General features: G+C 44.7%; 2 protein-coding genes across 2 annotated transcripts in view; both read left to right on the top strand.

Moving 5' to 3' along the window:
* ERC2 (ELKS/RAB6-interacting/CAST family member 2) overlaps window positions 1–6,291 on the top strand; it is a 369,196-nt gene extending 362,905 nt beyond the window's left edge. Inside the window, exon 17 of the mRNA XM_057373393.1 lies at window positions 4,805–6,291. The gene's annotated coding sequence lies outside the window, so the exon portion shown is untranslated. The remainder of the gene's footprint in view (window positions 1–4,804) is intronic.
* A 16,083-nt stretch (window positions 6,292–22,374) lies between these two features.
* Window positions 22,375–23,827, top strand: part of WNT5A (Wnt family member 5A) — a 14,091-nt gene continuing 12,638 nt past the window's right edge. Inside the window, exon 1 of the mRNA XM_057373386.1 lies at window positions 22,375–22,662. Within this exon, the coding sequence (XP_057229369.1) occupies window positions 22,657–22,662 (6 nt within the window). The 5' untranslated portion in view covers window positions 22,375–22,656. The remainder of the gene's footprint in view (window positions 22,663–23,827) is intronic.

Raw genomic sequence — 23,827 nt, 5'->3', positions numbered from 1 at the left:
AATATGTTTTACTCATGCATTTATAATTTTTAAACTTTTTTATAAGTAGTTATAAACCATTGGAAAAAGAAAATGGTTTTGGTTTTACARTGTAGCTAAGATACATTGATAGAAATTTCCTAACATCTAAGAAAGAGACCTCAGAGCTGCTAATCCAAAATCAAGAKTTATCATTACCAGGGATATTTCACATTATTACAAAAGAGGGATTTGTTATTGGGATTTTTTAAACTAGGTCTGAGTGCTTTCTTTTCTGCAAGGACTACAGCAGGACACCTTATGCCAAGGTGAACCTGAATGTTGCCAGACAGTTGCAGATCTCCCAGGTAACATTTCCTTAAGTGGAGTTTTTAAGAATGACTAAAATTTGTTCTCCTCCAAGCAGGGTGTTTACTTTCTGTGTCCAGTGTTCTCCAGATAATGTGCAGTGCTGCACTTACCTTTCGAGTGAAGAAACTTCCTTGGGCATTATTTAACCCGTGGGCTTTATTGATTTGAGATGTAAAAAACCCGTATGGCAAAACTTTGGTTATTATAACTAGATCTAAACAAGAAAGACTAACATCAGTTTTGACAACAAACAAAACCAGTTTTTGTTCTATCGGTTATGTTTAAGAGATTCCAATTTCAAACCAAACACAACTTGTGGTTATTCTGTCAGATATTTATATAGCCACTGGGGCGCCATAGTTATGCACCGCATACATCATTGTATTTTTAAAATGTACTTAATGAACATTTTTTCTTTTCTGGTAACTACTTCATTGCCTTAAATGAATGCATTCCAATAGAATTTGTAACAAATGAGCACTTTGTGTTTGCATTAATGCCAAACACGTTTAACAAATTTTTAACAAGGAACACTGGCAAAAAGCCAAACTCCTAGAGGGACACTGAAGGAATGCTATAAATTTAAACTAGATTTTACCTTTTCACTCTGCTCAACAAGTGTCTTAGGTGTCTTTGGCATCTCAGCATTGAAAATTTTCTACGTAGGTTGGGTACAAATTTAGTTCCTAATTATTTTTCTTCTTGGCCCTCCTCACTRGAGATTTTCACGTCGATACAACAGGCTTTAACAGGTTACTGGATTCTTTAGAAAGTGAGAGGTGGGTTTTCATTCTTCCCTCCWGAGTTAGGCCAGAAGGAAGTAGCAAGAGTGGTATTTATAGTTGGGGCTGTAATGACAGGGAGGTTCAAAGAGTGGTATSATGCCACTGTCACATCCTGTGCTGAGGGAGCGACAGCGCCGAGCGCTGCGGCAGATCTGCGTACCCTGTTCTGCAAATATCTGGGCAAATATCTGATCGTGTTTGTACTCCAGGGGCAGGGAAAGCAGCCCACAGKGCTCCCTCTGGCCCCAGCTCTGGGCTCACACAGAAGCCACGAACAGATTTTTGGCTGAATCAAACTTCTGGGGGGCTTTCAGTTGTGAAGTTGTGCCCACATGGTACATGTCAGTACAGACCTGGGGAATCACCTACTCTGTAATGTGTGTTGGTATTAAAAGTGTTACAAGTAGCTCTGCAAACCACATGCTTGCTCTTTACTTGAAATTTAATATATTAATTTAATTTTTACTATGTTATTTCAGTTTTAATCAAATGCAGGAACTGAAAAATAATAATACTTAGCACTCATCCAAGACTCTTAAGGAACATTACAAACATTAAGCCTTGCAAATTCCTGTGAGGAGCCTGATGTTATTCCTGCTGTGGCAAAGAGTAAGTTAGGCACAGCAAAATGATCTGACTTTTTCCTTAGTCCCACAATAAGCTGGTGGCAGGAACAGAATTTAGAGTGGTCCATGTCACGGCTTTGTCTTAGTTAATGGAGTCATTCTTTTCATGGTTTTGCACAGAAAAAGGTAAAAAATGAGAATGCATTTTTTTCCCTTCATATAATTTACATTATGTTGTTAGAGGCACARGCAAATCCCAGGACATCACTTGAGAAAGTCTTTATGAGTTATAGCCTTWTTTCAGTCTAGTTACTTATTTCCAGAAAATGAAATAACTTCCCATCATTTGTTGGTGCTCTGATCGCAGTAATGATGAATGAGTCTGGAGAAGGAAACTGAGGAATTCCTCCTGACAGCTTTTTAAAGGATGTCACATTCTGGCACAGAGGCCTTGTCACAGCTCAGGGAGCAGAAATAGCCTTACCAGGTTTTCATTAACGATATCCTTCTCTACTAACATTGGGTCAGATACCAATTCCCTGCCATAAAGTGTCCATTCCCTCTCTTTCTGACTCGCTAATTACCATATCAGTTGCTGSCCTTTTATGTAGGTACCATGTGTAACAGGTTAGCACAGGGCAATTTAAGCCTACGTGAATGGGTATCTGTTTTTGTATCTGGGTGCTTGTTGCAAACATTTGGAAAGCATATGGAGCATAATGGACATTAACCCAGATGTCAAAAATAGCCTGCATTTTACTACTGTTATTAAACAGTTTCCCCTTTAACCCCTTTGTGTTTACCCACCCTCTCCAGCTTGTTTCTGCAAATCACTGCTGAGAGGAAAGGATTGGAGGTAAAAAGTACTAATCAGGCAGGTGTCTTTATCCAAAGCAAAAACAATCTGAACAAGTATTTGTGGGCTACTACACTTTTATATATTCACATCCTTCTGTTGTTTTCATTGACTGGTATCTAAAGGACTGACAGAGGTGCCAAGCTCATAGGACATTTATTTCAGCTGAATTCAGGCCCAATGTACGTTACCAAACTTTATTTCTGTTTTAGAGGTTCAGTGACTTGTACCAAGTACAGCATTGAAGAAACAAATACAAATTTAATTTACTCAACCTCAGCTGGTATTTGACAGCAATATCCTTTCATATATTTATTTGACTTACTTGAGAAATACTTTGCATTTCCTACCTGTGGTGAACAAGTTTTTGTTACACTTCCAATACATATATGGTTTCCTGATGAATGGGTGGGTTGATTAAGTTGGTGAGGTTTATTCGGGGGATTTCATTCTGCAGTAAACCCCAATGAAAATTTGAGGARCAGGCTGGAGAGGGAGTGCATTTTGTGCTTTGCTGCTGTTGCTCAGATTGGACACTTTACTCTGGGTTCTCACTTTTTTCCAAGCATAAAAGAGTGTTAATTGCAAAGGAACTTCAGCTTGTAAAATAGCAGCTACATGAAGATTTGCTGTGATTACGTTTTAGTTTAAAAAAAAACGGGGGTATTATTGTGCTGCATTTCTGGAATGTGCTGTCCTCGTTAATTTGTAGGTGTGCTCCCCGTGCCCGAGTATCTCTTTGAATGACGATTCAGAAATTGTGGGGCACASAAGAATGGGAGCTATGCACAGCTCWCCCAGCGAAAYGCGTGCGCTGACTTACAGTTTTCATAAAAAGTCTGCAGCGATTTTATGTGCCAGAACTAGTAACATGATCTACTTTAGGAACTCCCTGGCTTTCCAGCTCTGCAGAAGTCATTTTTAGACYGTTCAAGGGCCAGATCCAAAACCTGTTAAAATCGGTGGGAACCTTTCCACATTTYAGTGGGCTGTGGATTAATCCCTAAGTGTTTTAACCAGCAGAACTCTACCAACCTCTCACTGCAAAAGTAGAACTGTTCATCTAAGTCTGTATGATATAAACTGTTACRTGTGCTTCCTACCAAGATGTGAGCTTGAAAACATGGATTTAAAATAATTGGTGAGTTTATTCTGTGAACAGTGTTTCACTATACTCACAGAATAATTTCTCTAATAAATATTAGATTCTAAAATTCTGAAAGAGGAATTTTAGCCAAGTAGTTTTATTTAAAAAGCATAAGAAGTTTTGAGCTGTAAACAAAAGTTTAAGCACTGTATGGCAAATTCTTTTTCATAAAATGGGATGKTTTGGAAAGTTTTAAGGTTACATAAATGGAAGGGCAATAATGGAGAAYCCCATACATAATGCATTTCAAATTTTCTAGAAACAAAATCAGTGGATAAACGAACAACTGCCCTGTAAAGGAATCCCTTAATTCCTCCCACTCATCTGATATACAGATAATGTGAATAAKACCAATTCACTGTTCAAGAATACTGTGCTGTTTGCTTGCAGCACAACTGAAGTAACAATAAAAATCATTGAGACCTCACTCTGTAAGCACAATCAGACAGGGTCTCATCCAAAATCGGTGGAARGCAGGRAGATTCCCTGTTYCCTCTCACAGTGTCCTGGGTTTCAGCARTGCCAGCCAGGGAGAGCAACCAACCACCTGTGATTAGTGGGTGTGTGGCTAAAAACCTCCCAACACCTTGCTCTGTATTTTAACTTCTGCAAATCTGAGCTTCTTGCAGCCATAAAACCTTTCTCCACCATTTTGCAAATTAAAGTGAACTGGAAGTGCTTAAAACTTTACATGGAAGTGGTGCTTCAATTTTGGAAAGCTGGTACAGGTACTTGCCATGGAACTGAGTGGATGATTCCCCGGTTCCCACAGAAAAATATTTAGTTTTATTAATAGGATTTCCCTTTCAAAGCTACTGTGCTTATAGGCAAGGTCAGAAAACTCAGTTTACAGAATTACAAGCACAAGAGAAATCGATATCTCAGTAATTTAAAGTATTTCCCATTTAGGGGGAATCGTGTCATGCAAATCAACATTAAACTAATTGCCACCCTATGAACATAAGTGGGTTCAAATGGAATTTAAATGCCTTAATTAATCCTTAGCCCCTAGAAGAGCTGCATCTCCACTCGTATGTATGAGAATCTTGATTAAATGAGAACTAGGATGTTCTGGATGCTTTAATCATGTTAATTGGAATGTTTTGTTCCCTTGTTACAGTTGTCAGAGGAACTAGTGAAAAAGGAAGAACAAACTGTAGCACTGGAAGGTAACAATGATAATCTATTGCAYTGGATCTCCAAACATGACCATGATATCCTGGAGAAGATCACAGATGCAGAAAATGAATGCTGAGGTTGATATCTAATGAAATGCTGCATTAATTGGCATTTTCTCCATTATTTCTTGTAGTCTATTGTGAAATTAGATACTTTGGAAAATAATGAAGGAGACTCAAGCAGAAATTCTAAGAGCGTGATTTCTGTCTTTAATGGGTCTTGTGAGTTATTCTGTTTTTTACAAAGAAACCATCTGTTCAGAACATGATTGTTTGATGAAGTTCAGTTAAACCAGGTTATTTAGCTAATTTTTGGTAAATTAATATTGATTTTAATAAGTAATTCAGATTCCCTTAGATGTGGTATCTGCATTTGCTGATTTTACCTAGTCTCTTCTAAAGTATCACTTCTATTGCACTAGATTATCAAAGAGGTATTAGTAAAATGCTATATAAGGGTGTTGGCATTAACTTTACCCCCAGTTAGATATGGGCTTTTCCAAAATATAAAAAACAAGCCTTTACCCTCCTCTGTTTTCTTTTATCTACTGATAGAATGATCTAAATTAAAAAACAAACCAAAACCAAATATTGATACTATAACCGGTATTAAGCTCTGGGCCAGGTTGGAAATGAAATCAATTTTTGGTACTAATAACTGATGACAAAGATTAGTTTTATGAAAATAATGGTGTGTGTCTCTGACAATGCATAGGACATCTAATTTGAACATAAATATATGATTATATACAAGATGTATCTATTCCTGGATGGTAAAAGCTTGAGGCTTTTATATGTATGTATATATATGGACATGTACACAAGGATGAATCAACCTTTTACCATCCAAATGCATACATGTTTTCAACAATAAAAGCTGGGACTCTTGAGAAAACAAACAAACAAAAACAAAAATAAAGCTAAGATTGCTGTGAATACAGYATATGCACTAGGTCTCCTGTAAATGTGGAACTGTTTGTTATTGTTCTCTACATTGAAAAACAGTCTCCAACACGGACCCCAACGAATCTTAGATGTTAAAGAAAATACCAATGAACAAAACAGCACTCGGAGGCTGTTTGTGTCAACAAAATGTGTCTAGTAAAATAAATTTAAAGCACATGCAAGGAAAAGTAAAAACGTGAAGTCGTTACATTCAGTGAGAGACTCTTAACTGACAGTCAGATCTCTACCACTTCTCAAGGAGAGGTTCCTTCTGACTCCACAAACGTTTTCAGTCAATCTGGCAAACATGTGCAAATGTTTGGCTGTTTTGTTGAGGCATCTTTTTGTCCATGGAAGAAATGCTTCCATGCTGATGGCAGTGGAAATAGAATATCTGCATTTTTAAAGGACAAACAATAAATTTAAGCATGGGTGGCCTTAATCCTTAGTAGTTTTTCTTTGCTGCTGTAAAATAAAAATAAAATAAAAAAAGAAAAAAAAAAGAAGAAAAAAAGAAGTCTAAATGGATACTCCTGAAGTCTTGCACTGAATTTAGAAAAATTATTTTTGAACCTGTGGTGCAATTAACCCTAAACATCCTACATGAGCCATACATAGTAACCCCCTTAAAATTATTGTCTAGAGATGATATTTTATTTATTTGTACCATAATTCTCGGTGCAATCAAAGAGCAATTTATTTGAGCAGGAGTCCTGCTAGATGTTACTGTCCTCAGTAAATAGARTAAAATGTATAGAATTAGCATAGCKTARATAATCCCAATTTCATTCATGTTTAAAAAGTTTGTCCTTTAACTATCAATGGCATTTTAGATCTTTGTTTTTGAAACAGCAAAGCTTTTGGGAGTATATTTAGCACATATGACAAATGTTGCACTTGGAAACTCAGACAACAAAACTGGTTTCTCATGACAAATTTGTTGTCGCAGTAGGGGACAATCATCTGTGTCTCTTACAATCAGGTCTTTACCTTAACTCTGCAACCGAATACTTGAAGTAGGATATAAACTAGGGGGGAAATAGGGTCACAGATACAAAGCTGTATAGTTAGATATTTATATGTATGTGCCAATTTTGTCACAGATATTATTTTAGGGGCATTTTTGCYCCACTCATGTTGGTATGAGTATTGATCTAAACTTTTATCAGGGCCTAAAAGTCAGCCCTTAAAGAGGAAAATTTTGTCTAACATTGATTTTTTTCTTTCTTTCTTTCTTTTTTTTTTTCCTTTCTTTTCATTTCATGTGGTACTCTGATGTTTGGAGAAAATCTTTTCATATACTAAAATAGAATCTCGGGGTTTACAATAAACACTGTGATGTTGGGAACTATTTTATTTGAGCAATGTTTGGTAGATTTTTTTTTTTTCCCGCCCTCTTAGTGTAATGAAGCAAACCAACTTTTGCTTAACATTTAAGATAATGGTTATTATTTTCATGTGAGATCAGTCTTGCACTGCACATTCTTTCTTTCATTTAAATGWACAGTATGAATTTTGTATTTAATGAATTTTGTGTATCCAGTATGCACGTACCTGCACATTGACTTTCATTTGAAAGTGGGTTTCAATTTACTTTTTAAACAGTGTTTATGAAAAGACCTCAGACGTGTTGACACAAACTATATCCGCAATGTTTCTTTTGTGTGCGTAGGGTGATGTTTGAATGTGATGTTCTGCAGCAATGGGTCAGTATTCCCTATTTACCTTAGATCCTCATTTGATAGTGCTTCTTGTAATAATTTTTTCAAGTGAGTGGCATGTTCTGGATTGTGATATTGATATATGGTTAAGGACATTGATATGAAACTAAGGAATTCCTAGAAATTACCAGTGGGCATGTATTAGACAGTCATTGTAATTTAATGTCTCGTAGAAGTGTAAAGTACCAAGGTATTTAGAGTTCATAACATTGTTATCATGTGTATGGGAAGTATTTAGTGTTGATCAGCTTGTTTATTTTCATCAAATAAACTTTGTTTCTTTCTGAAATCAGTGTTGTGTCATTAAAAGCAGGTTTAATGACTGTAGGAAAATGTGTGAGAGATGTTTTCCACATGGTAAATCTATCACACTCCTTATTTCTCTAATTGCTACCATTCAAAGTAATTTATCTTCCTGTTGTTACTATCACATAAACTGTTTAAGAAAGCATAAAAAGGAAAATGTCTCGTAGGCCCCACTCTCAGAAATGCTTACGAGTGACTTCACTAAAGTGAGGAACCATTTGCTGGATGGGGCTCTTAGAGAGCAATATGCTTTTGAGTGGGTTTCTAAAACATAATATTCTTGTGTGACCCTGTGTAATTGCATAGAAAATTACATTTTGTTTATGTACTTTACTGACCAAAAGCCATAAGGTGTGAAATTCTCTGCACAGTCAGCTCCTTTTTCAGCTGCCTGGTAAGTGGTTCCCCATTTCCATTATGTTCRCTTTTTTCAGAAAAGGAACTTTTGTTGACCAGGAATTTCTTACCTCATAGAACTCCCTGGACCAGCTCAGGGCACACACAGCAGGAGAATAAAAGGTAAGTAAGTATTCATTTTACTCAGCTTACTTAAAAACACAGTCTCTTAGTTTTAAGCTGTTTCTTTACCTATAAATTAGTTTTCTTCGTAAGAGAGAACTATGCACTAACRTAGGATATTCAGTTTCAGTTTTAACTACAGCTAAATATGCATTTATTGTGTATTCCACTTTTGCCTGCTTAGCTTTGAGCTGCAATAGTATAAATTGAGTAGCAGGAGCTTCAATCTCCTTTCCAGACCTGCACAATTATTTGGAGTGGCTCGTTCTGTGTCTAGTTGGGGTCGGTGTTAGGAGCTGCCCATCCCACTGGAGACACACCATTTCTGATTCTGTTTTCAGGATTGATCACTCTGTGCTCTAAAGTCAGCTCCTGCTTCCTCATGTGGGGACAGGGACAGCATCTGCCAAAGTATCTCACTAAGGATCCAACTATCAAATGCTCTTATGGCCCATTTTCCATTAGATGGTTTTCAGGAGGGATCTTTCCTCTGTAAAAAGGGGCTGTGGGTGCCCAGGGGATGGCCAGGAGCAGCAGGTTTGTGTCTGTGCGTCCCCAGGGGATGGCCAGGACCAGCAGGTTTGTGTCTGTGGGTGCCCCAGGGATGGGCAGGAGCAGCAGGTTTGTGTCTGTGGGTGCCCCAGGGGTGGGCAGGAGCAGCAGGTTTGTGTTTATGGATGCCCCAGGGATGGCCAGGACCAGCAGGTTTGTGTCTGTGGTGCCCCAGGGGATGGCCAGGACCAGCAGGTTTGTGTCTGTGGGTGCCCCAGGGGATGGCCAGGACCAGCAGGTTTGTGTCTGTGGGTGCCCCAGGGGATGGCCAGGACCACCAGGTTTGTGTTTATGGATGCCCCAGGGGTGGGCAGGACCAGCAGGTTTGTGTCTGTGCGTCCCCAGGGGATGGCCAGGACCAGCAGGTTTGTGTCTGTGGGTGCCCCAGGGTGAGCAGCTCTGGGTGCAGGAATATCTCACCTAAATGAAGTTTGAGTTCATAGAGCCAGGAGCTCCTCCAGCTCTGAGAGAGCCTGGTTAAGGATTGAGGCTGAGGTTTCCTCCTCAGAGAGCCTGTTTGGTCACTCCAGACTCAAGCCAGAGCAGCTCAGGGTTTGAGCAAGCACAAGGACGAGCTCAGGGAATGAGGCTGTGTCAGCTCGCATTTCAAGCCCACATCAGTTCAGACCCATTTTGGGAGCCCCAGCAGCCCCAGGACAGCACGAGCTGATGGAGCTGAGCTCCTGCTGCATCCCAGGTTGCTCTCACCATGCTCAAGGCCCAGGATTTGGCTCTGGAAGAGCCTCACCCACCAACACGCACTGGGTCTCACCCTGTGCAGAAACCTSTCAGGGGCAAGGAAGGGCGAGTGTCACCTGTTGGTATCGCTTCTCCAAGCCACCAAACTTAATAACCAAAGTATTAAATCATTCTAAATAAAGCCAAGTCAGCTCTAAACAAGTAATACATTTCCCATTATGAAGTCAGTGGGAGCTCTGCACGTCGCCAGGGCATGACTTGACCCACATGTGAACAGTGCAGTGGATGGGGGCTGCWGTGCACATTTTCCTCCTGTGAGATTACAGCCATGTTATTTCATACTCAYAACTTTCCAAGTAAGATATCTCTTTCAAATTCACCTTTTCAAACGAGAGGCAGCCTCTACCCTCAGCAGGAATAGCCCAGGGCACACTGTTTCAGCTTTTGAATGGCCTGGAGGTGCTGATGCTGTAGGAGCCCACCCTTGATGGATGCAGTCACGGACTAATTTTGTTTGGGTTTGCATTCCTTCCACTCCTTRTTCTTGAACACGAGTCTTTCTTCAGAACAAGACTGTTCTAACCCTAAATCTCCACATGCAGGGGAAGAGCAGGCACAGTGCCAGCGCATCCTAAAGACAATGCACTGGCTCCCTTTGAAAGGTGCACTGCAATGTGCCTTGCACACAGTTGTCTGTTCCTGTGAAGCTGGAAGGCTCAGGACGAACAGAAGAACTTTGAACTCGCCCAGTTTCAGATGGAGGCGAGTGTCCAGCTTTGAAAAGGCTGTGCTTTTGGTGCTCACCCCGGCGAGGCCAGGAGACAGCAGATGTTCTGGCAGCTGCAGCTGCCGTRCGCTCGGGGAGCTGGGCTGGAGGAGAGCAGCCAAGCCCCCTCCAGATGGACAGCCAGGGGAGAGCAGAGTGGGAGCTGCAGCAGGCACTCAGACAGCTCCAGACACYGAGCACTGATGAGATGTGGCTCCAGAGCACCCACCCAGCTTYGCAGAGGCTGCACAAGAGCAATCAGCAGCGATCCCCAGCTAACCTGGGCTCCGTGAGGAGCCTTCTTGCCGTGGGAAAATCGATAGGGAGGAAATATCTGTGCAGAGCACACGATAATACAGCACAGTAACTACTTTTTATTYGAATGTAATTTGGACAAATGCATTACTCATGAGTGAGTTATCCAGGGCTTGCCAAATATGTGGTTAAACAGTTATTATAGCAAATTACACCATCATCTAAACACCTCTGTTTTGGCTCTTARTTGTCTTCTTTTGCAATGAGGTTGTTTCTTTTTCTTGATTACTGTTGTCTAATATTGCTGTCTGTACTGTTTGGGTTGCCATAGAAATAAATAATGGCACAAACAACGACATGCATACAAGTGAATAAGAGCATTTTCTGAATTTCATGAGGAGAACACCCTTGTTAATGAAGACCTCTGTGGTTGCATAGTTCTTAACACAGTTCTCATGTCTATTGATTTGTGTCCTCATATGCATTTTATTAYGGGCTTTATATTTCATTTTAAACTTCCAAAAATAAAGAAAAACAGCTGAAGTACATTTTTTTTCAAATGGCCAGATTCTGGTTAGAGGTTAACACAGGCCAAAAGAGAACACAGATCTGCCCCCGAGCTCTTGCAGTTTTGTTTTGTTTTAATAAAAAGATCCTTATTACAATCCACAAAGGGTCACAAAAATGCAGCCATTACAGACCAGCCGTATTCCTTGTGCAGCTCTCCTGCCCTCTGCACCTTCTCCAGGCTTAAAACAACCCAATGTGTGAAGGCAGGGCTGTTGTCAGTCATAGTGAGTGTGTGCATTAAGGGACTAATCCAAACTTTACTAAGTGAAATGAAAGACCACTGATTAAAAGTAAATTTCTGATTGGGACCCACRTTCTTCTTTCTGAAGCAAATGTTTATATTTACAGCAGCGTGGGGCCAAAYTGTTTCCTCTATGGATCAAAATTTCAGCTAAATGTAATTCAGATGAACAGAGTACCTTTTGAATGACTTTTTGAATGCTTTGTGATAAGAAAATACATCCTAGGTCTCATTCCTGAAGTTCATTTACAATGTGTTTTGTTTATAGTTGTCCTGACTGTGTATGTAGACCAGCACTCAACTCCTACCTGTTAACACAGCCTTTCATTATGATATCTTTACATTATAATCACTAATCTTATTGAATTTGTTATGATTTAATAACCATTGAGTCCATTGGTTAGTTTGCTGTTGCTAAAGGTAGATCTGCTATTGCCTAGAGGAGTAAAACRCATTTTATTTAGGAATCTGTTTTCTAAAACAAATTAAATTCTGAGTAATCTTGCAGTTGAGGTTACTACAGGAGAAAGAAGAGCCAAAGCCCCCATCCCCATAATTATTAACTGTCCAGGTAGGCAGTTTCTAGAGRATTTGTTCCAATGCTGCTGCCATTCACCATGTCAGAGTTGTTCTCTCTGAAGTTAAACAACCAGTCTCCGTATCGGAGAGCTGAAGGTTGTAAATCTCCCCTGTGAATGTTGCCCATGACAGGGAAGGAAAGACTTGCATAATTACCACTTGTACTTCCTCAGAGAACATGAGCTCAAGTCTAAAGCAAGGAGTTTGGTCAATAAAACATTGGAGCCTGAAAGTGACAGGAAAAGACCTGTCCAGCTTATATGATAAGGATTTTTTTCTTGCTTAAAAGAAAATTAGTATTTCAGAGCAAGCCTCCTCTTCAGACCTGATTATTTTTGCACATATTCTTAATTTTTCTTCAAGGTTGCCATCAGTTAATAATTCATAGCTAATTTAACTGAAATGTCTTACAATCTTCCTTCTCTGTGAAGCACAGCACAGTGGATACAGTTATTCTGCTAAAATGCAGAGACCCATTTACTAATCTGATTATCAATGCTATTATATTCAATCCTGTCTGTGAAACAGGTTACAAGTTTGAAATGGGGAAGCAGAAGCAGGAGTAGCACCTGAAGTCAGCAGGAATTACCCTCAGTCCTTCTGCAGGGAGTGAGAGACAGCAGTGCGTGGCATTTGGGGCTATGACTGCCCAGATAACTTACAGAAGAATACATGTGAGCAGATTTTTACAGGATTTACAGCCTGAAATCAATTATAAATGCTTTTGGGTTAATGTGAATGCTCGTGGTCATATTGGTACCTTTCCACAGCAATCCTTGTCCACATCTGCTCTCTGCACAGATCACAGGGAAAGATTTTGGTTARAATAAACTGTTTAGGCATTGCTGCTGTTCTGTTTGCTCTCCACTGCAGCCATAGGGATGTACAGGACTGCTTTTGCTSCTTCCTGCACTGCTCTGCACATTTTTTTAGCTCTAAATTCCCTCCCACAGAAGTGCCATATGCAGCCTTTGAAATCTTTTCCATGCAGGACCCCTGTGATTCTTCAGCTGCTTTGCCATCTTCTCTWGGGGTGCACAAAGAACTTGGCAAGAGGCAGGAGGCACCTAAGGTAAGACTGAGTGAAATTAAACACATGCTTTGGACTTGGATTACCCATGGGTCCTGTACAGTGTGAAATGCCCTCTTTCCTTTGATTGCTGTGGGATTTGAATAGAATCAGCATCTGGCACAAKAGAGACTGAAATACAGAAAACCTTACAAAACTTCCTTGATATATGTTACATTGACATCATCAGTGTCCCAAGGAATCAGGCAAACCAGGAAATAATAAATATGTTTAGAAATGTTTTTTGCAGAATCCACCTACCTAGTTTGGCTGGATTATTTTCCCTTCTCAGCTCTGAAATTCCAAATACAAATTATGATGCCTGTACATTGGTTAAACTGGGGGACTAATGAGAGATTGCATTGGAGGGGCATTTTTTGCAACTGGTTTGTTCGACCTTGCCACCAGAACAAGTCTGGAGGACAATTTGGATTGCTTACCAACACAGATACCAAACTGAGAATAAAGAAAATGAGCTATTTGAATTGAGTAATTGGTATGAAAGGAACAGTGCCTTGAYGTGTGATAGCCCAGAACTTCCAGGAAGGTCAAGCACCAGAGGAATGGGACAAATTTAAAAAAAAAATCAGATGTTTTTATTTTTCTGAATTTCTTCCTATTTGCATATTCATTTCAAAGTCGCTGCCTTAGACTGTGTTATAAACAAAATGGCAATTGAAGAGATAGTTTTGATGTGATGCACATCCTACTTGCACCGCAAGAATGAAGATGAAAGGGACACTTCTTTTGAGTGCCACATCTCAGTMCAGTTTTGTAATTATGCTACACAGACAATATTAACAATTCTTATTAAATACAGGATATCATCTTGAAATGAATACCAGACTTTTAGAAAGGGCTTTGTAACAAACATTTCGAAAATCTGATTTTACTTTGCGTTAGCTTTCAAAATCCGGTCCAGATATATGTAAAGAATATAGAACGTAAATACATTTTCTAAAGTACTACAGTATGTGAAATTTATAAATTGCTACATGCTTTCCTAATGCAGCTGGGTGAAGCTTAGTCTCAGATCAGATAGAATCTTTTAGATAAATCATTTATGACTAGATGACTTCTTATCCAAAAGTCAAATATGTGATCATTTACAGAGGTCACTGGCTGTATTCTGCTCTGTGTTCCATAATCAGCTGAAATAAACCCCAGAAGTCCCCCCTGAATGTATGCTCACAGGGTCACAGTATAATAAAATACTGCTCAAATTGTGTTTCAGACAAGGAATGCTTTCCCCAAAAGTGCTCTGCTCTCAGGGACAGGACTGTCAATTTGCATTGCAGTGCAAATGGCAAGTATAAAGTCCAGCATTTGGAAGGGGAGTGCCCTGCCCACTTAGTGCCAAAAAGCCCTGCTGGGACACACATTTAACTCTTTCAGTGACTTTACAATGTATATTCTATGTTCTTTTCACAGGATCAACCTAGGRCTTACAACTAAGGCAACCTTTTGACACAGAGGAGAAATACAAAGAAAATAATGAAAATCTTGGGAATATTTTCCAAATGAATACAAGCTGATGTTGTGGGATAGTGAAGAAAGACTATAATGGAAATATCCTCCTAATATCCTACCCATGATAATGCAGCCCCCCACAATAACTTCAGACCATATTGTCAAAAAAAAAAAAAACCAAACAAAAAAAGGTAATAAAAACACACCTAACTGATAATGAAAATGCAATAAATGTTCTGTATAAAACCTTACAAGAAGGAATGAGGTTTGGCTTTCCTCTGGAGGTCACTGCAAGCAGCAGTGGATCAATCAGTACATCCACCTCGGTGCTGGGTAAATTCCCCTGCACGCCTCAGACAATTTGGAATAGTGTTTTATGAAAATATTGGCAAAACAACTGACTAAATAAGGAAAAAATGCAAAATTGGCAACCTGTAATAAAGACTAATAGATAGAGTGAAGTGCAGTGACGATTATCAAGCAATTAAGTGGCTACTCCTGTCACTGCTCCTTTGCTTGGCTGCTTTGTTAAAAGTGATATCATGGAGTCACCCCTGTGCTTTGAATTACAGGTTATTACTGACTGGGTGGAAGAAATGCTGCCACCAGGACAGGTGCCAGCAAGGCAGGGCTGGGCCATTACCACCACCCTGGGCAGTAATGAGTACCTGTCACACTTTCCCAGAAGCAAAACCACGGCTACTTGACGAAAGTGCTACAGTGCTTTACAGCACTCTGTRCCATGGTAAAGAACAGATCAGTTCCATCCCCGTGGGCCTGCCAGCTCCAGGAGCTGCTCAGGTGGTGAGGAAACTGAGCCAGGGGAGTCACACACACACAGACTGTGGGGTTTGCACCAGCACTCAGGGAGGGCAGTGAGGGCCTGGCTGCAGGAGTTCTCAGCACTGCATTGCCAGGTCCTRCCTGAAGGACAAGAACCTTTCCCCTGCTGTGGTCCTTGTTTGTCCCAAGATTGAATGTATTTTGTCAGGTCACTCCTCAAAGAGTGACACTCTACAGTCTCTAAGGAGCAGAATAGAATCAGAGGTGGTTCATGATAAACCAATTTTCAATTTCTCCTGATTTTAGCAGGARAACCAAGTGCCTGTTACACCTGTTCTGTGCAAAATCTTAGTGTCTGTTCCTCAGCCTGGTCCCAGGTCTGTGCTGTAGGTGCATCCTTGTGTTCCTCACTGTGGGCAAACATTCACACTGTCAGTGACATTTTCAAAAGTCTTCATATTTTCTATTTAAATCAAGGAAATAATGTAGAGCTAAAGTATTACCTYGATCATGAAAAAATAAAGACAACAATATCACCATGGCAACAAGTCACAAGGTTTGACTAATCAAACACTTAAAATTAAGAGTTCACAATTCATCTCAACATTAAATGCCTTTTAAAATGGGTTTAAACGTAATGCTGTATTCTAAATAAACTGGAGGAATTGAGGTCAATTGACAGACTCTTACGGAGCTTGAAAGATAGGGTTAAATTTATCAGATGTTTTGCTCATGGTACCTAGATTAATGGCTATCTTCAGCATTATATGGCTTTAAGCAGTCATGGACAAATATACATTGGCTTAGCTGTTATGACATATCTGCAGTCCTAAGGAAATGATGAATTAGCTAAGTGGTCTGTGAGATAAGTGTCATATAGGGGCTAACCAAGATCCCTTCTCTCACTCCTAAACACACTTTACTGATGACATGTGTGTACATATTCTAAAGAAATCCTTAGATATTTCAGGTGAGAGCTTCAAACATCCACCGACATTCCTCCTTGAACTGTGCGGAATCTGAGGACCCAAAATTGCCACAATTACAAACTCCAGCCTAATCTTCTAACCTTCTCCAGAGGTAAGGAGAGCTGCTCAGGAGCAGGCGTGGCCCAGGCAAGGACACATGGTTGTGACCATGGCAGGAGTGGGTGTCAGACTGCTCCACGCTGACAGAAAGTCTGTGGAGCACTTTCCTCCTCCCAGTTCACAGTCTGCTCCTTTGCCATCGGTAAAATCTCCTGGGAATCCTTGTTACCTGCAGCTTGTGAGCATGGCACAGTGACCACACCAACACCACGACAATATGCCAGCAGAAAATGGGATTTAAAGGCATCCTAAGGTAGGAATCCTATTTGCTAAGGTCAGGGGGGTGTGTTCCAAGAGCAGGGATGCCAGAGTGATCCCTCACCTCCARAGCTCTGCTGGGCTGCTCCTCCTGCCCTTTGCTGCTGCCCTTGGGAGCTGAAGCACARCCCTGAGGCAGAGGCACAGACAGTGTGTGAGAGCAGGACTGGCTGTTCCAGGGCAGGGATGTGGAAAAGAGCCTCGTGCTGTCCTTTCCTCACCCTCTGTAGCCCTTGCTGACCCCGGTGCAGCCACAGCCTCCCCTGTGCCACCTGTTCTGTGCTCTCTGCAGAGGAACCGGGGCTCTGCTGGGCTGTGGGTGACAGAACTCGCTGCCTGGTCATCCTGCAAAATGCAGTCTCTGTGCCTTTGTGTGTGTGTGTTGGGAGAGTTAYGTTCAGGGCACTCAGGAGAAACACGTAAGAGCCCTCCAGAGTTTATGGGAGGTGCCTTTGGCCTCGGTGAGAGAAGGAACTGGTAGCATTAGGAGAGGGTAAGTACTCTGCTGTTAAGGAGTGGTGGTGGGATTGTTTATTTTTCCTCCCATAAACGTTTTTTTTAAGGTCCTAATGGAAACAAAGCAAAGTATTATTCCTCTAAAAGCACTATTCTTTAAGTAAACCAGACTCACTACTTGAAACATTCCAATGACATATGGTGGCAGCAGGGGGATGGCCGAGATGGGGACGGGCGAGATAAAGACCCACACACAGACACAGGTACAAGGTGTGACGAGAGGGACACGTGCCCCAGAGGGATGCAGGACACGCTTCTAGGGCTGTAAATTTATCCCTTTGGTAGTKACCTTCTTATCCCTTGGACAGTTAACTTCAACAATCTCACTGTTCCAGAGATCAAACCAAAAAATGTCAGAGCCCGTCCACAGTCTAACTCCAGAGGTGCAGACAGCTTTCCCATGTCCTGTTGGCTGTAGGGGAGTCATGTCCCCCTTGAACACCTCCAGACACCAGCACTGGTGTCACCACCTTCCCCTCAGCTCACTGAGCTCAGTGTGCCAGAGCCAGGCTGGGCACAAGCTGCTGCCYGTGGCACCAATCTCCCAGAACAGCAATCCCAAAACACACCCTTCCCTGCTCTTGAGAGGGCATTTTTTAATCATCTTCCCCTGGCTGAGCTGGCAGCAGTGGAGYTCCAAGCTGCAATAGATGTGCATCCAGCTGGCATCCTGGTTCAACAGCTTTTAGAGTMATTTCTCTTTTTGTGTCAATGATTTTCTTATCTCTTTATTTTCCTCCATGACCCAACACATCTGTCATATCTGGGCTGTGGTTTCTGCAGTGGCACTGAGGTTTTTCAGACCTCAAAAGGGAGTGGGAAAAAATCCCACCTTTGTTTAGCATATGAAAAATGAGTCCACAGCGGTCCTTCTCCAGTTCATTACTAGTAATAACAAATTGGTATAGTTATCATCAATTTAAATATAAAGTGGTATATTTTTTTCTACAGGCTTTGCAGGTTTGTAGATTGGTGTTTTCACCTGAATTTGTTACRCTTCATTACCCTGCAAACTTTCCTCTCTTGCCTGCTGCCTCTTATTTGCATCTCACTGCATCTAAAATACATCTTCATCTGGTAAAGATGAATGCTAATCTAGACTTTATTTCTTCCTCTCTAGTGGTTTATGGCTGCTCCCAAATATCCTGGCTTCTTTCAACATCATGARTTTGGGATTTAAGAGATGGGAAGGGAACAGGGCGGGGGTACATCCATGCATGGACACACGTCCATACTTCTTTGTCTTCTAGTCTCTTAACTTGTCAAAGTCTGTTCAGAATTTATGCAAGCTATAAGTACAAATTATTGCTAAAAAGAGAGTTTCCCATGCTATTTATTGATTCTACTGGATGAGGATGAGGAAAATGACAATTATTACAAGATTTGGCATAAAATGATCATCGTTGGCATTTCTTTTGTAGTTTAGCCATCTTTTGGATGACAGGGTGGTCTGTTGAAAAAAAGCAACAGCATGTTTTGGGAAAGAAAACAGCCTTAGGAAAGTACATATGTGATTTCAAGGCAGTGACATCTAAATCCCTAGGAGCTTAAAATGAAGTCACCCCTGGAGTAGATGGTGTGGTGGGCAGAGTGCAGAGTGACATCTCTGCTCTGTCAAATGGCCCTCATGGTACAACCCTCACCTAGAAAAGCAGATACACTGTGCAATAATCCCAAACCAGCTGCACATGGGCTGTGCCTTCACAACGGTTCAGTGTGGTATGTGTCATAATTCCTACATTATATACTCAAATTCCACAGTGAGCTAAAAAGACATCCAGGAAAACACCTCCTTTCCTTGGAAGTTCTGCTTTCCAAACGGGTTCTTCGTGAGGAACACCCTGCCATTGGCCAGGGTGGAAAGATTAATCACACAGCACCACACGTACCAGTGAACACAGGCGTGCAAGGTTTTGATGTGACCACTCCTTTTGTTAAAATTAATTATCCTGCAGAAAAACGGCAGAAACGCATCAAAAAGACCAGAAATAATTTACTTCTGTCCCACAGAGAATTGCAGAGCTGTAACAGATCTAAATCTCTAAGATCTTGCAGTGCTGCTTTTCGAGGTACTGCTGTTTGGGCATTCAACGATATCACATTTGCTATGACATTAGTCTGAGAATTATTTTTTTTCTCCAGAAAACACTTCAGTGTTGGCAGTAGAGCATAAGATCAACTGTCTGGTTACCTTTAGAGCTCCACTGCTAACAAACCTGGAAAACAAAACCCTGGGCAGCACGAATGCCTGTGACATTGTCAATACTCCTCTCTCCTGCCCCCCCTAGCTTCACCCAGCTGTTTTAAATAGTCAGGAGAAATTAAAATTCTTAAAGCCTTGCAGGATGTTTGGATTTCTGCCCTTTATTTCCACTTATATGCGCCACAGCTTGAAAATTTGCCCGTGATTTATAAATTCCCTCTTCAGCTTTCTTTTTAAAAGCAGCGACTAGGAATCCGGGCAAAGAAAATGATCTGATGTTGGCTTCGCCCATTGCCAAACTGWCGCTCACAGCCCTGCCCGTGTGGATCGTCCCGGGCTCGGCGTTTTCTTGTGGCCGATGACATTATGCAATTACACGATGATAAACAACATTCGGGAATACAAGTGCGAGAGGTAAACAGCTCGGGGCTCTTTATTAGTTTATTCCGGGCGATCTTTCTTGTTTTACTGCGCGGCTCCTCCCCCTTTTACAGTTTTCTGCTATTCTTTACTAATTCTAGTGATTTGAGAAATGACCTTTAACCTACGCAGTTTGCAGACTCCTAAAGGGGATAATTGAAATGCCACAGTAAACCAAAGGCAATAAAATATTATTTACTAGGCATAAAACTAAGGTTGGTCTTCTTAAAGGAACGAACAGCCYCCTTATTCCTTCCCCCTCCCCGGACCTGGTGCTACACCTAATTTATAAATTCCTCACCACGCGTCCCGAGGAATGAACAGCAGCCCGGGCAGTGAGGATGCCTAATGGAAAGGCTCTTTGGGTATTAGGGAGTAAAGAAATCTGCCGGCAGCGATGCTGCTCACTCAGGTGTCGCCGAGTCCCGGCTGATCCCCTGCCCATGGGGCCGAGGGGGCTCCGCGCTGTCCCGATGCGCTCCCGGTTCCGCCCGCACCCCGCGCTGCCCCCGCTCCGCTGCGCTCCCGGCGCCGGGCCCCTCTCGGCGGCTCCTCGGGGGGCTCGGGGGAGCGGGGCCGGGCACAGCAACGCAGGGACGGCCCGAGGGGACAGCACCCCGTTCGGCCGCCGCTGATGCCGCAGGAGGCTGCGCTTACCTGGCGGGCAGCGCCCCGTCGGGGCGGGCGAGCTCCTGGCTCGGGAGCAGGTGAGCAGCGGCAGCAGCTCGGGCCGGCCGCGATGTGCCTATTCCCCCATCGGCCTCCTGAAGGGATTTTATTTGCACTGGAAGGGCTTTGAAGGAGTGAATGCATTTATTGATAGCGGAGCTGCTCTCGCAGCCTGGTTGGATTTCCCAGGGCTGCTTTGATAATGTGCCCCCTCCCCCTCGCGGACCCACAGTTGCAGGCGGATACAGGGGAAATACTGCGGAGTTACGGCATTGCTGGGGGAACGCTCCCATTTCCTGTGCTTGGGTGCACGCGGGACGGCAGAGGTGCAATAAAAACCCGAGGGCTGCAGAGTGGGGAAAACGCTTGGAGCTGCGAAGGGTCCGCCAAGCCCCCCTCCCCTGTAGCTCTCACTGGGTCTTGATTTAACCCGAACAGTTTAGTCAACAAACAGCTCGACAAATTTACAATGACAAAAAGCTGCAGAAGGAGGAACACGAGCCGTCGAGCTCGCTCGGTCCTTCGGCACACGCGGCCGCCTCGGAGCGTGCGACACGCAGGGCTTGTCCCCGAGCGCGGCGGGGATGCTGGGRCAGCCCGGGCCATGTGCGCCGCACATTGTGTGCACGTGTGGGCGAGGGGAGCCCGCGGGCCGGCCACAGAGCCCGAATGAGCCTGTCTGCAACATGTGTGTACATTGTGTATGTATGTGTGTGTATATGTATGTGTGTGTATATATGTGTATGGATGTGTGTGGATGTGTGTCTGTGCCCCCTCCCGGGCCACCACAGGCAGCCGGCGGTGCTGGACGGGCCGTGCACCCCCGCAYGCACCCGCCGGCCGCGATGAGCGCACGGGGCACTGCTTTGCAGGAAGAGTTTGCGTTCACGGGGCCTCGGGCCRAGCCTGACCGGCGAGCACTGCCCGGCCATGCGGGACTCAGCGGGATGGGGACGCGGATCGCGGGCGYTCGCCCCGGGGCTGCGCAGGGTCCCGCTCGCTGCCGTACAGCTTTAAAATCCAGCCCCGTCTGCAATAGGCCGGCCTCGGGCGCATGCGCTGGCGAGAAAGTTTTCCAGCTGCCGTTGGCTCTCTTAACTTTTTTTTTTCCTTTTCCTTTTTTTTTTTTTTTTTTTTTTTTTTTTTTTTTCTTTCGCAGTTTTAAGCAGCGGGGTGAAGAGGAGCGAGAGAGAGACGCGGGGGGAGAGGGGCCGGCAGCAGGACCCGGCGAAGGAAGGGTCGGCTGCCGCGACGCCGCCTGCCCTGGCTCGCTGTCCCGGCTCTTCTCCCCGTATCGCGCTGCCCGGCGCTGGGCGCTCTGGCACCGATGGATTGGGGGAGCCGCAGCTCCTGAAGCCCGGACCGCTCCCCTCCCCCTGCCCCTGCTCGCCTTGCAGGATCAGTCGCCCCGTAAGACAGACACACGCGTGCACAGCCCCCCTCCCCCTTCCCGCTTGTGCAGAAACTTCTTTTTCTGTTTGGGCTTTTTCTTCTCAGTGTAAAATGGAGGGAGCCGGCCCCGGGATGGCTCTGCAGCCGCGGACCCCCGGCTCCGCACCGCCCAGCCTCTAAGCAAGTGAAGGGGGGCGGGCAGGGGGGAGCCCTGCACCGCTCGGCTCCTCTCGTCCCCCTCGCACGGGCCGCTCCGCGCCGAGCTGCGGAGGGGGCGGTCGGCGGCCCGAGCGCCGGCGGAGCCGGGTGGGAGCGCGGGGAGCCCCGCGGCGGCACCACCTGGGCTGGTGGGACGGATCGTCGCCCGCGGCGCTTTCGCTGCCGCTTGTGAAGATTTTTATTTGCTTCCGCACAATCACGCCCACGGGCGCTGTGTGCGTGTGTTGGGTTGGCTTTTTTTTTTGGCTTTTTTTTTTTTGGCTTTTTTNTTCTGCTGCTGGTGGAAAGCCCTAATTACTGCGATTGCTGATGGACCTTGGAAAGAAGGCTGCACTGGTGCCCCGCTCCGCAGTCGGACACGCTCGGTTTGCGCCGGACAGGGCGGCCGCTCGCCCGCCGCCCCCCGCCAGCTCCGCGGGCCCCCGCGCTCCCCCGGCCGCGGCTCGGGACGATACCGCCCGGCTCCTGCGAGCCAGGATTTTACTTTCGTCTCGCCGTTTCTCCTCCTGCTCCGCTTGGATTACTTGGCTGCTCCCGCTCGGTGATCCCGCGCGATGGAGGTGAGTCCGGCGGGGCGCGGGGGCTCCGCGCCGCAGGGGCCGCGGGCGCGCAGGGTGGGCTGCGCTCGSCGGGGTGCGGGGCCGCGGCGCGGGGCGGCCTCTCCTCCCCTCCTCGGCTACCGCCGGGCGCTCCCACCTCTCCGCTCACCCACCGCGGAGAGYGCTGCTCCCCACTTGGGAAAAGCTCCTGTATTTTCTGCTTTTCCTTCTCTTTTTAAATTTCCCCCCGAAAAGAGGCTGCCCGCCGCAGGGACGCTTGCCGGGCTCGCTCTGCCCGCCGCGTCCCGGTGCATCTTTCTGGCAGCGGCTCCTAACGCGAGTTTAAAGACATCTTTCCAAACTTCCCAAACTTTCCCGAGGAGGATCGCTATGGAGGAGCCAAACGTCGGCGCTAATKGTGGCCTGTACCTTTAAGGAGAGCTGGCTGGGGGCCAGCGGAGGACCCGGAGTCAGCCCCCCCCCCCTCCATTTAATTTTATTCTCAGTTTCTGGAGATTATCACTCTGCATCTGCAGCGGGTCCCGCCTGGGTCAGCGCGGAGGAGCGCGGCTCCTCGGGGTCCCCTTGGCGCTGCGAGGACTCCATGTTGGAAAGGCTGTTGGCTTTTTGTTGTTTGTTTGTTTTTAATTGTCAATTGTATGGTAAATGGGCTGCGCTCGGAGGGTCACGGGGAGTTCAGCGGGGCCGAGRAGCGGGGCTGTCCCCGGGCGCCGGGGGAAGGACACGATGTGYCTTCACCCCCGGGAGAACACCCCCTCTGCGCCTCCGGTGGGGAGAGCTGGGCCGGGACCCGACCGGTGCCTTCCCCTGTAATCGTGAGACGCGGTCTCGCCCCTCCAAATGGCAGWGAAGGCGCAGCGGGGAGCAGGGGGCGGCCGGGGGGTCCCCGCGGAGCCGCCGCGCCTCCCGCGGTTTACAGCCCCCCGGAGCCGGSCTCTGGATGCCGCCTGCCCGCTGCTAGTGCTCCTAGAAAACCAGATGCCTTCGCAGGCTTTCCAGACACCCCGTGTAAAACAGGATCAGAGGCGATCCCGCGGTGCAGGATCTGTAAAAGCCTCTCTTTTCATCTCGGCAAGGAGCGCGGGCTCCGCATGGGGTGCGTTAAATACCAAAACCCAATCTCCGCGGCCCTACAAAGTTGAACACGGTGCCTCACACTCCCGAT

This window comes from Malurus melanocephalus, unplaced genomic scaffold (genome assembly GCF_030028575.1).
Source record: "Malurus melanocephalus ecotype Western Australia unplaced genomic scaffold, MMel_1.1 scaffold_196, whole genome shotgun sequence".
Classification (NCBI taxonomy): Eukaryota; Metazoa; Chordata; class Aves; order Passeriformes; family Maluridae; genus Malurus; species Malurus melanocephalus.
Note: the sequence above shows the minus strand (reverse complement) of the source record. Positions and strands in the feature narration are given on the sequence as shown.